At 45.0% G+C, this 17,352-nt stretch overlaps 1 protein-coding gene across 1 annotated transcript in view; it reads left to right on the top strand.

The window, feature by feature from the left end:
* Positions 1 to 4,304, top strand: part of BLMH (bleomycin hydrolase) — a 47,048-nt gene extending 42,744 nt beyond the window's left edge. The window contains exon 12 of the mRNA XM_030222371.1: positions 2,748 to 4,304. Within this exon, the coding sequence (XP_030078231.1) occupies positions 2,748 to 2,899 (152 nt within the window). The 3' untranslated portion in view covers positions 2,900 to 4,304. The remainder of the gene's footprint in view (positions 1 to 2,747) is intronic.
* The last annotated feature ends 13,048 nt before the right edge of the window (positions 4,305 to 17,352 follow it).

A 17,352-nucleotide genomic window follows, 5' to 3' on the forward strand; every position in this document is an offset into this window, starting at 1 on the left:
CTTTTTATCATTTTGCCCACATGTTTATAATTCCTTAGACTCCTGAGGCAGGCACTTTTGCCGAAACACGGTGCTATGTCGTCTTTTTATGAATAAACTGAGTTTGATTATCTGCGCCTCCCTCGTACTCTTTTGGAAGTGTCCTGTTGGCTATACTACTCCTTTGCCACTACTCCCATTAGCTATTCTCAAACATAGAGAAAAGCCTGATAATCAAGGTAATGAAATACAACTGTACCCACATTATTGGGGAGTCAGAGATAGAAAAAAAAAGAAAAGGTAATGATTATTACCACCCTTAGATGAACACTAAGGACCTTATTCTATAAAGTTTGTGCTCCTAAATTGTGAGCCTAATCTATGCTCCAAAATAGATTATTCTCATAATTTAGGAGCATAACCTTTATAGAATAAGGCCCTAAATCTAAACGTTACAACTTAAATCCACCCTACCATAGACAAACTGGCCATATAATCAAAGTTAAATATATAATTTAATCTACTTTCCCGTTGAAAACACCTGAGATTTCCGTGCTAAAAAAGCTTTACACCTCATCTGGGAAAAGCTAAAGTCTTTGCCCACAAAAAGATATTTCTTTGTACTGAAAATAAGCTTTTATGACATAGGGTTGTCCTATTAGGAAAAGTATGTTGAGATGTTTCCAGCTCTTTCAACAACATCTAGGCCTCCCTCTGTTCCATCCATTTTTAAGACATTCCTTGAAAGGTAATATAACTTTGAGACACCTGTCTCCTGAGCGTTTGAGAACTTCAGTACCTCTGTAAAATATTGCCTAAGTAAAATCTCCAGGGAAGAAGACAAGTTATAGGAAAACTTAACATTCTTAAATTCCTAGACTTGAAAGAATTTTCCATAGATTCTAATCGCCTATGAATCACTAGTAGCATTCAGAATCTTAATCTGAAAGTCCAGTGAGGTAAAATTATTTTCCACTTTACAAATTCTCCAATTTAATTCCTCTAGTTTGTCAGGTGTTACCTTGGAGAAGTTGCATAACTGTGGTACAGGGCCCCTCAAGGTGCATTCAGTTCCATATGTCCATTAAGGAAACATCCAACTTGGCACCCTCCAGAAACAGGTTGGAAATATCAGGAAATTGCACATGAGTTGGGATAGGTAAAAATTGACAACCCGTTCCTGAACTTAAGGGATCCTGTGCAGACGGCTTCTTCAACAGGGACCTTATGGGTGCTCCACCTATCAAGAATGCTTCAAGCCCGGGCTTAGTTACTAATGGGTGGGGTGGAATAATATTCCATCCTGAACTTAAGGAGGGGCCTGGTTCAGGAGAAGAAGCACTAGAAAAGTTCAGCTCGCCAGGTTTGATGATAATATTCTTATCCATGGGTCCATTAACTTTGGGGGAGGAAGTCTGAGCATCCGAAATACAGGCTTTCCCCATATTAAATATAAACAAAACAATTTTACTCACATAAGACTCTCTTTAATTGAAGCACACTACAGGAAGGGATTACACATTATAATCTGATAATGTCATTGTCATTCCGGGGTTTGATGAGGTAGGCATGTGCATCAGTGAAAGAACACACTCCAGGCTTGCGGCACTCAGTAAGATCTCTCCTTCCCATTTCAAAAGTTTTTTTATGTAATTTAGATTGTTTTATTATGAAATTTGTTATTCACTAGATACGTCTAGTTCTCTTTTATTGCAATCTGCACTGGGCTTTATCGGTTTGTAGCAGAATATAAGTCTTTATTGTCATTGTTATTACTAGTTATCAGTATCCAGGTCTGCAAATTACATGAAAAGAAACAAATATAAGATGCAAAAACAGCAAGATATTTCCATCAAAATTGAGTGATTACAGGGGCATAGCCACGGGTGGGCCCAGGGTCAGGTCCGCCCAGCAGCAGTGTTCTGCAAGTAGCTTTTTTCCATTGGTGACGGTCGCAGGCTCAGCTCGCAGCGATTCCCACACGCTGCCTGCCACTCAGCAATCTCCTTGCAGCTACTAAGTGCTAACCTGGCAGCCTCTCCTCTGCCACAACTTCCGGTTTCTGCCTGATCAAGATAGGTAGGGCGGAGCAGAGAAAATTTTGTGCCCACCCAATTTGGGCTCAGGTCCACCCAAAACTGGCTGTCTGACTACGCCACTGAGTGGTTAGAATGGCTTGAATCATTTGGCTCTTGGAAAATGGATGCCGGTTGTGAGACTGCACACTCCTGTAGGGGATTATAGCGAGATGTACATCCATTTTAAAGCATCTAAATGCCATTCCAAAATATATCTTCATTGCTAAGTCTTAGTAGCTATATTGGTTCTTGTGTGAAGAAGGAGCCTGTATGGTTCAAAAGCTCATCACTCCCTCCCCACCACCACACACCTATTTTCCCTTAATTTTGTAGATCCATCTTTCCTCTTTTCCAGCCTGGATGGCATGCCCATATCCCTAAGAGCTGAAGGAACATCTCCAAGATGATTCCTTGGTGTCACTTTGTAGCTGATAGTGGCCATCTGTTCTTCTAGTCCACTTCTTGGACTTACAGTATCCTTTGATTTTTTTTATTTTTGGTTGATCCAATAACAGTAAACCCCAGCCTGATGAGATTCTGGAATATGTCTGTCATGATTCTGCTTGCTGTCTGTGGGTACCAGAAGTGGTTTGTGCATGTGTGTTCTGCATGTCAGGTGATGCTGGAGTTCCTGGTCTTCTCCCTTGGCACTGCACTAATAGGAGTTCTTTCTATTCTTAACCTCTGCAGGATATCTGATCATGACAGATGCCTGGTTTTCCGAGTACGTGTATGAAGTGGTGGTGGATAAGAAGTACGTGCCAGCCGAGATCTTGGCTGTGATGAAGCAGGAACCTATTGTTTTACCTGCCTGGGACCCCATGGGTGCTTTGGCTGAATGATCAACAGAATGTTCCTGGTTGTTCTGGAGCAGATGCGGCCGCTGATTCCTACCCGATGGGCCATGTAGATCAGATGTGCTGCTGTTTCGAGACACTCCAAGAGTATCCCCAAAACTTCTCTGAAGGGTATGAAGCTCATCCCTACAAGGGAGCCTGTCTCCGAGAACCATCCATGGGGATAATGTCATCTTTGCATCACCAAATCCATGGGCCCACATGTTAAAACCACTCGGCACCAGCTAGGGTTTGCCAAACTGAAAACAAGATTTTAAAACCTGTTGTTTTAGATTTTTAATCAGTCATATAATTTAACCAAGATTGGAATGGGTTATGATATGGGGTAAGAAAAGATTTGGAGTGGTTCTCCATAACTTATTTCTCTGTATTCCTCTCAACTTACTGGTTTTCATGCTCAGACTAGCCATAGTGCTTCTGAACTAATGAGAACATTCCAGAAGCCCTTAATCCTTTTAGGATTTTATACTTGTCTTTTTAATGCTTAATTTTCCTTCATAGTGCAGTGATCTTGGAACTAAAGGAGCGTTTCAGGCTTTACATGTTGCCTTTTGTAGTTTTGTCTTTCTGGTGCAAGGGATTGGGTTCCTTTCTTTTTCTTTCACAGAGCCTTATCTCTGGTTCTTTCATTTCCTAACGTGATTTGTTCCCGGAATCTATAGTCCAGTCTACTTTTACAGATATAATCAGTCTTGGGGGGAGGGGAATGGGAGGAATGTCTCAGCTAGGGGTATCCTTTCCTGGGAGCTAGGCCAGAAAACTCCACAGGCCCTATATGTGCCTTGCTTGGGGGATACATGAAGCTTTAACTAGAACTAGCCACAAAGTTGTAATGGGAGATAATTTCCAATGACTGGATGGTGCTATGAGGCTTTTAATAAAATTTTTCATAATAAAATAATTTGGTTGTCTTTATTAGGTAAAACCCGATTGCAGCCTTAGAATTTGTGGCTCATGGAGAGCATTAAGTATGTTATGTGCAACTGATCCAGTCTCTCTAAGTATCACCATTTGCATGTTTGACTGTGAGAACTGCCAGCTAAGTGGTTTTGACAGTCAAACATGTAAAAGTGATGTACATTATACATGATGCTGATGGTAGCAGTGAAGAATCAATTAATTTATAAATTTTGTTTTACAAAGTTACAATGGTGAAAGAGGAGTAATCCAACTGTTTCCCCCTCTTTATAGACACTGTACCAGAACTACAGCTGAGAAGTTAGGGTAACCTGTGAGTTGATGGCCCCCCCCCCCCCCCCCATTCCCAGTGTTTTTATAACATAATGCTTCGTACTTACCCTTTGTGTTCTTGCTTGCTGTTTAAAGAATTTGTATAAGTGCTCTTCAGAGAAAACATCCAAGCAATGAACAATACAAAACAAGTACAAATAAATACTATACAATACATAATTTAAAAAATACCAGTATTCAATTTCTACTGTGAATTAAGCGTGAACTGTTCATTTATGCTTTAAGCTTATTCCCAGGTTTCCATTTTTTTATGGTATACAGTTTTTCTCCATGTTTTCCCTTTTGCAGTAAAAGAACACATCCTGACTCGGTCGTTTTCCCAGGAGTCTGTCTGTCTCATTTGATGTATTTGTGTGCTTGTCACATTTCGGAAGCCACGTAGGTTCCAGTTTTGTCAGGGCATTTACTGATTTGTTTCTATTTCCTCATCTCAGTATATGGCTAAACTAGGCCCTTGAAAACTCAATAGAATTAAAATGATTTTCTTCTTGTTGCTTCTATACATACAACTAAAGTCTGTATTGTGGAATACAATGTGCACTTCCATATCATCATGCTGATCAATCCATAGACTGGTGGGTTGTGTCCATCTACCAGCAGGTGGAGATAGAGAGCAAACTTTTGCCTCCCTATATGTGGTCATGTGCTGCCGGAAACTCCCCAGTATGTTCTCTATCTCAGCAGGTGGTGGTCACACACAGCAGCAGCTCTGGCTAGGCCTCCAAGCCTAATTTTTAGGTTTTGTTGAGTACCTGGGGTTGAGGGCTCTTCTTGAGCAAGTGCAGTACCTGGGGTTGAGGGCTCTTCTTGAGCAAGCGCCAGGTCCCTCCTTTTCTCCCCCCTCCCGCTGGCTCCATTTAAAAAAAAAAAAAAAAAAAAATTTTGAACGTCCTTAAAGGCGTTTATTTCGACGTTTATTTAAACGTTTATTGCAGCTACTCACTGGGACACCAGGTCGTTACAGCTCGGAGCGGAAAGCAGGTAATTTTTACCTTTTTATAGCAGGCAGGGGGTTCCCCGATTGATCTCCACGTGGCCTATGGCGTCGGAGGGCGAGGGCGCAAAGAGTCGCTCCCCGGATCGCTTGGGCGCTTCTAGAGGGGATGCGGGGGTCTTGAAGTCTGATTCGCCCTTGTTGGGTGACAGTTTCGTGACCGATGAGTGTCCCGGTCCTTCCTCCGGTGTGGCGTTTTTTCCCGCCATAAACGCCCATCCCCCGCTGCTCGCCTCCGCCATCTTGGCCGGCCACGCGGCTCGGACGGCTTCTTCTTGGGCCGCCCTTGAGGTAGGAGACATTAATGCCATGAACGCCCTTAATTTGGGCGACGGCACAAAAGCGGCTAAAGTTAAGCGCCGTTCTTCCCGCGCGGCTCCTTCGCGGAGTGTCGCGCCGGACGCCATCTTGGATGCGCAGCATGTATCTCCCCCGCTCTTGCGAGCGCCAGTTGAGGGTGCGTCTAGGGCTGTAGCCCAGGCTGCGGAAGTGCACAGTCTGGGGGGTTTCTCCCCCGAGTTTGTTTTGCTGCTGCATCAGGCCTTCCTTATGCAAAACGCTGCCCCTGCTCCCTCGTCTGGTAAAGAGGTTGAGGCCCTCGGAGGTAAACGCCCTCGGGTTGATTCCCAGGCCTTGGAGGATTTTGTCTCCTCCGATGTAGATGAGGGCAGCGTATCTGAGTTCTCCCAACGGTCCTTTGCGGATTCCTTGGAGGAGACGGATCCCCGCTCGGATGGAGCGGATGACCCCTCTGCAGCGCGGCTCTTTAGCTCAGAGGATTTGCCCAACCTGTTAGTGCAGGCCATGGGCATTTTGAAGATTTCCTCTCCGGAGGACGTCTCTCCCTCAGCCCCTGTTGGCTCTGCCATTATGCTGGGGACGAAGCGCCCGCCTAGAACCTTCCACGTGCATGATGCCATGCACACCTTAATTTCGGCTCAATGGGATGTCCCGGAAGCGAGCCTTAAAGTGGCTAGGGCTATGTCCCGCCTCTATCCTTTGCCTGAAAGTGAACGTGAGGCCTATCTGTGGCCTACCGTGGATTCTTTAATCACTGCGGTGACTTAAGAAAACAGCATTGTCGGTGGAAGGTGGCACGGCCCTAAAGGACGCCCAAGACAGAAGATTGGAGGCGGCCTTAAGGTCGTCCTTTGAGGCGGCTGCTTTAAGTTTGCAGGCCTCAGTTTGCGGCTCCTATGTGGCCAGGGCGTGCCTGACTATGGTGCAGCGGGCTTCCCCCTCGGATCATTCCTTGAGGGCTGATTGGCCGGCCCTGGAATCGGGCTTAGCCTATTTGGCAGACTTGCTGTATGATGTCTTGAGGGCCTCAGCTAAGGGCATGGCTCAGACAATCTCTGCGCGGCGGTGGCTTTGGCTGAAGCATTGGTCTGCTGACCACGCCTCTAAATCCCGCCTGGCTAGATTGCCTTTTAAAGGCAAGCTGCTCTTTGGGGTCGAGCTGGACAAAATCGTGACCGATCTCGGCACGTCTAAGGGCAAGAAGTTACCAGAGGTCAGGGCTCGGGCTAATACTCGCCCCGGTACCTCCAGAGGACTGTTTCAGGAAGTCCGTCGGTACCGCCCGGGCAGGTCGGGCTCCTCTGCCCCCTCTTCCTTCAAGAGGAACTTCTCCCCCAAGCAGCATTCCTTTCGCAGAGACCGCCGTCCCGGAGGTGCTCCCTCCGGTCCTCCCCCAGGGTCTCGGACCCAATGACGGGGCCTTGGTCCACGCTCCAGTGCAGATTGGAGGACGGCTGTCCTCGTTTCTGGGCGAGTGGACCACAATAACTTCAGACGCTTGGGTGCTGGAAGTCATCAGAGACGGCTACAAGCTAGAGTTCTGCCGACCCTTAAGAGACGGGTTTGTACTCTCTCCCTGCAAGTCTCCGGTCAAAGCTGTGGCAGTGTAGCAGACCTTGGACAACCTGATCCGCCTGGGTGCGGTCGTTCCGGTGCCAGAAAATCAGCTTGGCAAGGGGCGTTACTCCATTTACTTTGTGGTACCAAAGAAAGGAGGTTCTGTCCGGCCTATCCTCGACCTCAAAGGGGTCAATCGGGCCTTGAAAGTTCGGCACTTTCGCATGGAGACTCTCCGCTCTGTTATAGCGGCAGTGAAGGCAGGGGAGTACCTGGCATCCTTGGACATCAAGGAAGCGTACTTGCATATTCCCATCTGGCCTCCTCATCAACGCTTTCTGCGTTTTGCAGTCCTGGGCCGACACTTCCAGTTCAGAGCCCTCCCGTTCGGGTTGGCTACTGCTCCGCGGACCTTCTCCAAAGTGATGGTGGTCATCGCGGCCTTCCTGAGGAAGGAAGGAGTACAAGTCCATCCTTATCTGGACGACTGGTTGATCCGAGCCCCCTCTTATGCAGAGTGCGGCAAAGCTGTGAACCGGGTGGTTGCTCTTTTGAGCTCCCTGGGGTGGATCATCAACTGGGAGAAAAGCCAGCTGCGCCCAACTCAGTCCCTGGAGTATCTGGGAGTTCGATTCGACACCCAAGTGGGCAGAGTGTTCCTGCCAGACAATCGGATTGTCAAGCTTCAGGCTCAGGTGGACCAGTTCCTAGTAGCCTCTCCTCTTCGGGCTTGGGACTATGTGCAGCTGTTGGGCTCTATGACGGCCATGATGGAAGTAGTGCCCTGGGCCAGGGCTCATATAAGACCACTACAACACTCTCTGCTGCAGCGCTGGACTCCGATGTCGGAGGATTATGCTGTGCGCCTTCCCTTGGACCCAGCAGTGCGCAAGGCGCTGAGCTGGTGGACGCAGACAGTCAAGTTGTCTGCAGGAATGCCTCTGGTGACCCCGGAGTGGATTGTCGTCACGACGGACGCCTCTTTGTCGGGCTGGGGAGCCCACTGCTTGGGAAGGACAGCGCAGGGGCTCTGGTCTCCTGCAGAGGCAAAGTGGTCTATCAACCTCCTGGAACTCAGAGCCATTCGGTTGGCGCTTTTGGAGTTCATCCCGGTACTGGCGATGAAGCCTGTACGGGTCCTGTCGGACAATGCCACGGCTGTGGCTTATGTCAACCGCCAGGGAGGTACCAAGAGCGCCCCTCTAGCCAAAGAGGCCATGAATCTATGCCAGTGGGCGGAAGCGAACCTGGAACAGCTGTCAGCGGCCCACATTGCCGGAGTCATGAATGTCAAGGCGGACTTTCTCAGTCGCCATACCTTGGAGCCCGGAGAGTGGCAGCTATCTGCTCAGGCGTTCTTGGACATCACGAAGCGCTGGGGCCAGCCGAGCCTAGATCTGATGGCGTCATCGGCCAATTGCCAAGTGCCGCGCTTTTTCAGCAGAGGACGGGACCCTCGATCCCTGGGAGTAGATGCTCTTCTCCAACAGTGGCCGACACAAGAGCTTCTCTATGTGTTCCCGCCCTGACCCATGTTGGGCAGGGTGCTAGACCGGGTGGCAAAGCATCCGGGCCGGATAATCCTGGTGGGTCCGGATTGGCCCAGACGTCCCTGGTATGCAGACTTGATCAGGCTCTCAGTCGACGATCCTCTGCGGCTGCCAGTGGAGCAGGGTCTGTTTCATCAGGGTCCCGTAGTGATGGAGGATCCCTCCCCCTTTGATCTTACGGCCTGGCTATTGAGCGGCAGCGTCTGAGGAAGAAGGGCTTCTCAGACAAGGTCATCGCCACTATGGTGAGAGCGAGGAAGCGCTCTACTTCTACTGCTTACGCCAGGGTTTGGCGTACCTTTGCAGCGTGGTGTGAAGCAGGCTCATTTTCTCCATTCACTGCTCCAATTTCTTCAGTGTTGGCATTCCTGCAAGAAGGTCTGGAGAAAGGCCTGTCGCTCAGTTCCCTTAAAGTCCAGGTAGCGGCCCTGGCTTGCTTCAGGGGCCGCCTGAAGGGTGCTTCCCTGGCTTCGCAGCCAGATGTGGTGCGTTTTCTCAAGGGAGTTAATCACCTGCGCCCTCCTCTGCACTCGGTGGTGCCTGCGTGGAATCTCAACCTGGTGCTAAGAGCATTACAGAAGCCGCCTTTTGAACCCTTGTCGAGGGCATCTCTGAAAGACCTGACGTTGAAAGCAGTCTTTTTGGTGGCTATCACTTCAGCCAGAAGAGTTTCCGAGCTCCAGGCACTCTCATGTCGAGAGCCTTTTCTGCAGTTCACTGAGGCAGGAGTGACTATTCGCACAGTGCCTTCCTTCCTGCCCAAGATTGTTTCTCGCTTCTATGTGAATCAGCAGCTCTGTCTCCCTTCCTTTCGTAGGGAGGACTACCCAGAGGAATACTCTGCTCTTAAATATCTGGATGTGAGACGAGTCATCATCAGATACTTGGAAGTGACCAATGATTTCCGGAAATCGGATCATCTGTTTGTCCTGTTTGCAGGTCCTCGTAAGGGTCTGCAGGCTGCTAAGCCTACAGTGGCAAGATGGGTCAAGGAAGCCATTGCAGCGGCTTATGTGGCCGCAGGGAAGGTGCCGCCTATCCAGCTGAAGGCTCACTCCACTAGAGCTCAGGCGGCCTCGATGGCAGAGGCCGGGTCCGTCTCCTTGGAAGAGATATGCAAGGCGGCAACTTGGGCATCGGCCCATACATTCTCCAAGCATTACCGCTTGACTGTGGCGGCACGGGCGGAGGCCCGGTTTGGAGCTTCAGTGTTGAGGTCAGGGATTTCAATGTCCCGCCCTGGGTGAGTACTGCTTCGGTACATCCCACCAGTCTATGGATTGATCAGCATGATGATATGGAAGGTAAAATTATGTATCATACCTGATAATTTTCTTTCCATTAATCATAGCTGATCAATCCATAGCCCCTCCCAGATATCTGTACTGTTTATATTCTGGTTGAATTTTAGGTTCAAGTTTAGTCTTCAGTTACTTCAGGAGGACTTCGTGTTCAAGTTTTTTCACTTGGATTCTTCAAGAGTTGAGACGAGTTTGTGTTACAGTGAGCTGCTGCATTCCTCTCCCCTCCGTTTTACGGGGCTGGATTGAGACTTAAATTCTGCCGGCACTCCCTCCCGCTTCGTGCGGCTGTAGGGCAGCTTTGTACCCCTCCCGCTTCGGCGGTGTTAGGGTCAGTCAGCTCCTCCCGCGGTTGCGGTTGCAGGATAAGCCAGATCCCCCCGCATCGGCGGGGTGGTGTCCCTCCCCCGCTCCGCGGGGATGAGCTGGACGGATTCCCCTCCCCCACTTGTGTGGGGATGAGCTGGGTTAATTCCCCTCCCCCGTTTCGGCGGTGGTGAGCTGGGCAGAGTGTCCCTTTGTGGGTGTAATTCTCTAAGTGCTGAGTCCTGCGGATGGAGCTTTGATATCGACATACTGAGGAGTTTCCGGCAGCACATGACCACATATAGGGAGGCAAAAGTTTGCTCTCTATCTCCACCTGCTGGTAGATGGACACAACCCACCAGTCTATGGATTGATCAGCTATGATTAATGGAAAGAAAATTATCAGGTATGATACATAATTTTACCTTCAACCATTGCAATGGAGGGAACTTTGACAGTCAATATGCTTGCATACGTCATTTGGAAAAAGTAACAAACAAGGATGATGAATCAGAGAGTGGACAGGAATTGAATGCAGAAAACAAGACAAGCTAAAAGAACAGAGAATTAGTAAAGAGGAAATTTGTGAAGAGATTAAATGGAAAGGCAGTGTTTACAGAGACAACGGATTCAGTGTAGATGACACTGAGAAACAGAGCTGTGCAGTACCAGCTCTCCATGGACCAGCAGGATTAGTCTTCTACATGCTAGTGATGTCATCTGACTGTGCCATGGACTCAGAAAAACCTGGAAAGGCCTTTCTGGGCATGTGCAGTCCACAGAATGGAGGAATAACCTAATGGTTAGTGCAGTGGCCTGAGAACCAGGGGATCTGAGCTCAATTCCCATTGCAGCTCTTTGTGACTCTGGGCAAGTCACTTCTCTATTGCTCCAGGTACAAAATAAGTACCTGTATATAATAATATGTAAATCACTTTGATTGTAATCACAGAAAGTCAGTATATCAAATCCTATCCCCTTTCCCTTTCCCCTCACACCCACCACAGTGCCTACTTGGTTCCTGTCCAGTCTGTTCTAGCTGCCCGGTCAGGTGGATGGAATCTCCTGCTCACCTCTGTTTTTTCATTTCTCCATTTAAATGTATATTCTTTTTTTTTTCTATCTTATTCCACAGCTTTCTGCAATGAAGACAGGACAAGCAGTCTATTCAGAATGTTTGTGTCTCTAGATGGATGGTAGGAATGTAGGATGCTTCCTTCACTGTGTCTAACATGGATCTGGGAGACTTCCTTCTCCCAGCGGTGGTGTCCCTCGGGTCACCTCTCCTATTTCAAAACATTTGAACTGTTACAGAAGTTGAGCTTGTACTGTTGGAGATAACATTATCAAATGCAAATCTGAGTCTTGTACATTTAAGAAGTTAAACTGCATAGATGGCTGTTGAAAAAGGCTTGGTGGTATCCATCAAAGGAAGGCTAAAGTTTTATGTTTCTCTTATTTCTTCCATATATTTTACATTTCTGATTCTCTAACTCAGGGGTTCCCAAAACTGTCCTGGGGGCTCCCCAGCCAGTCAGATTTAAAGGATATCCACAATGAATATTCATGAGAGAGATATGCATGAGCCTGGGTGCTTCCAATTTGGGCTCAGGCCACCTTCAGAACTGCAGCACCCCTTTGCTGGCAAGGATGCTGAAGCCCCGCCAGCCAAATGAATACAGTGTCTCCCTCCCTTCTCACGCTGCTTCCTGCAGACCGTGGTGGCATGCCTTCAGCCGCCAATGCCGGGATTTCTCTTGCTGTGCGATGAGGAGGAGAACAGCTCAGGCACTATATTTTTGCCTAATGGGGCTTTCACATCCCCACTAGCAGAGGTATGATTAGCACATGGGGGGGGGGGGGAGAAGAGAGGGAAATGTGTTGCCCCCCCCCAAGACATTGGAGGGCTGTCTACGCCCCTGATTCACATGCAGTGGAGGCAGTACTTGCAGATTTCTCTCATGAATATTCAATGTGGATATGTAGCATCTAACAGATATGGACAAAATCATAGGTGCGAATGACCACTGTGATGAGCCAGACAAAATAAAATACGTCTTTATTGTGTAACACAGCAATCTGAAGACAGCACATCAAATAAAAATGTCAGGCTCAGCTGGAGCATGGACTCAACACTGTCTGTGTTTTACATATGAACATAAGAATAACCATACTGGGTCAGACCAATGATCCATCTAGCCCAGTATCCTGCTTCCAGCTGTAGCCAATCCAGGTCACAAATACCTGGTAGAAACCCAATTAGTAGCAACATTCCATGCTACCAATCCCAGTGCAAGCAGTGGCTTCTTCTATGTCCATTTCAATAACAAACTGTGGACTTTTCCTCCAGGAACTTCTCTAAACCTTTTTCAAACCCAGATATGCTAACCACCGTTACCACATCCTCTGGCAAAGAGTTCCAGAGCTTAACTATTCTTCGAGTGAAAAAATATTTCCTCCTATTTGTCTTAATAATCATGTTTTATTCATTATCATGTTACCCAAGACCCTTCTGTAATACCTAATGTCTATTTTCTAATATATTTCCACCTTTCATGATGTACTGTAAGCCACATTGAGCCTGCAAAGAGGTGGGAAAATGTGGGATACAAATGCAATAAATAAATAATAGTATTTCTATGCAATGTCATTGAGTGTTCCCAAGTCTTTGTACTTTTTGAATGAATGAAAGATCGATTCACCTCCATCCGCTCCACACCACTTTTGTAGACCTCAATCATATCTTCCCTCAGCAGTCTCTTTTCCAAGCTGAAGAGCCCTAACCTCTTTAGCCATTACCCATATGGGAGCAGTTCCATCCCTTCTATCATTTTGGTCACTTTTCTTTGAATCTTTTCTAAATCCACTATATCTTTTTTGAGATACGGCGACCAGAATTGAATGCACTACTCAAGGTGAGGTTGCACCATGGAGCAATACAGAGGCATTATAATATTTTTGGTATTATTTTGCATTCCTCTCCAATAATTCCTAGCATCCTGTTTGCTTTTTTGCCTGCTGCCGCCGCCACATACTGGGCAGAAGATTTCAGTGTATTGTCTACAATGACACCTATGCCTTTTTTTTGAGTGCTGACTCCTATAGTGGACCTTAGCATCAGATAACTATGATTCAGATTATTCTTCCCAATGTGCATCACTTTACATTTGTCTGTTAAATTTCATCTGCCATTTGGATGCCCCGTCTTCCGGTTTCCTAAGGTCTTCCTGCAATTTTTCACAATCCACATGCAGTTTGACAACTTTAAATAGTTTCATGTCATCTGCAAATTTAATCACTTCATTCATCATCCCGATTTCCAGATCATTTATAAATATGTTAAATAGCACCAGTCCCAATACAGATCCCTGCGGCACTCCACTATTCACCCTTCTCCACTGAGAAAAATGGCCATTTAACCCAACCCTGTTTTCTGTCCAGTAACCAATTTTTAATCCACAGAAGGACATTGCTTCCTATCCCATGCCTCCTTAATTTTCTCAAGAGTCTCTCATGAGGTACTTTGTCAAAAACTTTCTGAAAATCTAGATACACTACATCAACCAGTTCACCTTTATCGACATGTTTATTCAGGCCTTCAAAGAAATCCCTTCAAAGAAATGAAGCTAATTGGTGAGGCAAGACCTCCCTTGGCTGAATCCATGCTGACTCTGTCCCATTAAACCATGTTTGTCTACGTGTTTGTAATTTTATTCTTTATAACAGTTTCCACTATTTTGCCCAGCACTGAAGTCAGACTTACTGGTATGTAATTTCCCGGTTCACCTCTGGAGCCCTTTTTAAAAATCAGCGTCACATTGATCACCCTCCAGTCTTCAGGACGATTTTAACGACCGGTTACAGATCACTAGCAGCAGATCAGCAAATTCATGTGTGAGTTTTTTCAATACCCTGGAGTGTATACCATCAGGTCCAGGTGATTTATCACTCTTTAACTTGTCAATTTAGATCAGTACATCTTTCAGGTTCATTGAGATTTCTTTCAGTTCCTCCACTTCATCACCCCTGAAAACAAAAACCTTATGCCTTCATCAGGAGTTCTTACAAAAAATAAACAACAAATGGTATAAATACATTGGTGTGCACGAATTTATCATATTACCAAATGTTAATGTATATGTGAGTGTGAGAAAAAAAAACGGAGAAGTGACTCTACCAAAAACAGAGTGAAATTTATGAAGTGTGTGAGATATGTGATGAACAGTAAGGGAGGAAAAACAAGAGAAGTGATAAATTATCTAAGTGTATTGTATGTAAATAATATGAAACATAACTAAGAGGAAGTGAACAAGTTATTCAAGTGTAATGAAGTTGCAGAGAGAAGTGTGTACATATATTTTGAATTTGACAAGGGGTGAATGAAAACAATCTAAAATTAAAAATGCATGGGCTCAATCAGGAACTAGATCTGTCAGTTTTCTTGTAATTTACAGGCAGTGTGCCATTGATTATATGCTGATGTTCTGTCTTCAAGCAAACATTGGTGTGTTACACAATCATCTGGCTCATCGCCGTGGTCATTCCGACTTCTGTGTTTTTTGCTTGTTCTGCCTACGTGGGTTTGATTGTCCTCCCATGTTATTGGACGTCAAATTCATAGGTACAGCATTGTTCAAAGCCTTGAGGATTGAAGTTAAGGTCTTAAATTTGATTCTAGCTGATATAGGGAGCCAATGCAATGAAATTAGGACAGGAGAAATGTGTTCTATTTTAAAAGTGTGAGTCAATAATTGAGCTGCTTCGTTTAGTTCTATTTTGTATACTATGAATTACATAGTTTGGCAGCACAAGGAAAAGGACATTACAGAAAGCAAAAAAGAGAAATAATATTGTGTAAAACTGTGCAAAAATTATGAAAAGAAAGTAAGTCACGCAGTCTGTATAACAAATTCAGTTTTAAAAAAAGCAGTTTTAGCAAGATGTTTTAAATGATTACTCATCGACAATGTGCTATCTAACAGAACCTTGGTAAGTTACCCAACAGGGTGAAGCAAAAAAAAAAAAAAAGTAATTACCTAGAGTTGTTTTGCTATTTTCTCAGTAACCGCTTGGAATTTCAGTGTGAAATTTTACTGCTATATTTGTTATTAATAACTATGTTTATGTAACAAGTGGAATGAGATTATCTTTAAACGGCGAAGTTACAGACTTTTTAGCATGACCACCCACCGATTTTCGAACATTCAAAAATGTTTGCACTGTAAACATACCATTATTTGAAAAATAAAAAAGGGTACCAGTGACATAGACTTTCATCTGGGGAGCAGTGTTGGAGGCCTATCACAAGCTCCACCCAAAGTCACAAACAATCGCCAAACTCAAGGAAGTGCTGCAGATGATCTGGGACAACCTACTACAGGGACCCTTTGACTGAAGGCCTGTGATTTCCCCATTTGTTTTGCCCTACTTTACTCAAAACTTAGGCTTGGCTCTTAAATTTAAAACTTAAAGAGACAGGATGAACACTGTGAGCATTCACAGTGACTGAGATTCTTTTTTTTTTTTTTTTTTTATGTTTGATTTCTTTATTAGTTTTACATATAACATTCACAAAAGAACGTTAATAACAGAAATTAATAGAAATTAAATCATTGCTGAAAGTTGCATACAGGAAAATATTCACATTTTCATAAACCACTACCGGTGGGATCCAAGAATTAGAAATTATACTTAATCACAATATATCTTAAATTATTGAACAGAGGTTAAACCAACTATACAATCAAACAGCAGCGTTATTCTGGTTAATTGCCCCAGAGGGATTTCTCAAACTTTCTTTAGCAATTACAAACTCTTGGAGTTTCATGGGGTCGGTAAAAAGAAAATTATTAGACTCATAAGAAATTAAGCATTTACATGGGAACTTAATAAAAAAAGATCCCCCTAGGGCTAAAACTCTTGCCCTAAAGGCCAAAAGTTTTTTCCTCCTTGACTGGGTTTCCCATGATAAATCAGGAAAAATTTTTATCTGACCCCCCATGAAATCTTTCATATGTTGAAAATATATACGTTGAACATTGATTTTATCCAGTTCAAAAGCGAACGATACTAATAAAGTAGCTCTCTCTGTTATCACAGAGGATTCTAAGAGTTCTGTTACGTTTAAAGGTTCTTCACCTGGATTTGGTAATTGTTCAATCACACTTTTTCCTTTAACATAATAAACTTTTGTCACTGGTGGAAAATTGTCATTTGTAAAACCCAAAATTTGTAAGACATGCTCTGGAATGTCATACAGAGGCTTGACTCATCCTTAATAAAAATCTCTGAATCTCTTCAAGGAGAGACTCAGGAACTAAGAAATAATTTTCAACAATTATCTAGTAAAGTAGAGGGAAACACAGATGGTTTAAAAAAGCTGGAAAGTGAAATGGTATCTTCAAAAGAAACTACAATAGCACTAATTAAGGAAAGAAATGTAGTTGCTAGAAAATATGAGTTCCTTGAGAACCAACTCAGGAAGAACAATTTGCGATTATTGAATTTTCCTGTTACAACATTCTTTTCCCCAATGGAACTGCTAAAGAAATATTTCTTACAGTGACTGAGATTCTGACACACTGTTAATTGGTTTTGTTTGAATGACATTTTACTGTGTTTTAGCTTTTTTTACTTTTACTAAGCAGTGGTATGCACTAACGTGTGCTTACTGAACGCCAAAATGCTCTACCACAGGATGCGCTGAGGTGTTCCACGGTAATTCTGGGATTGGCGCATGCCAATCTCATGCTAAAAACTATAAAATATTTTGTAGCATTGGTGGGGGGGGGGGGGTTGGGGCAGAGAGAAAGGGATCTGAGAGTCATCGTTGATAAGACGTTGATAACTGCTCAGTGTGCTGCGGCGGCTAAGAAAGCGCACAGAATGTTGAGTATTATTAGGAAAGGGATGGAAAACAAACACAAGGATGTTATAATGCCGTTGTATTGCTCCATGGTGCAACCGCACCTCGAATATTGTGTCCAATTCTGGTCGCCGCATCTTAAAAAAGATATAAAGGAATTGGAGAAGGTGCAGAGAAGGGCGACGAAAATGATAAAATGGATGGAACGACTTCCCTATGAAGAAAGGCTAAGAAGGTTAGGGCTCTTCAGCTTAGAGAAAAGGCGGCTGAGGGGTGATATAGAAGTCTACAAGATAATGAGCGGAGTAGAGCGG

This window comes from Microcaecilia unicolor, chromosome 13 (assembly GCF_901765095.1).
Source record: "Microcaecilia unicolor chromosome 13, aMicUni1.1, whole genome shotgun sequence".
Taxonomy (NCBI): Eukaryota; Metazoa; Chordata; class Amphibia; order Gymnophiona; family Siphonopidae; genus Microcaecilia; species Microcaecilia unicolor.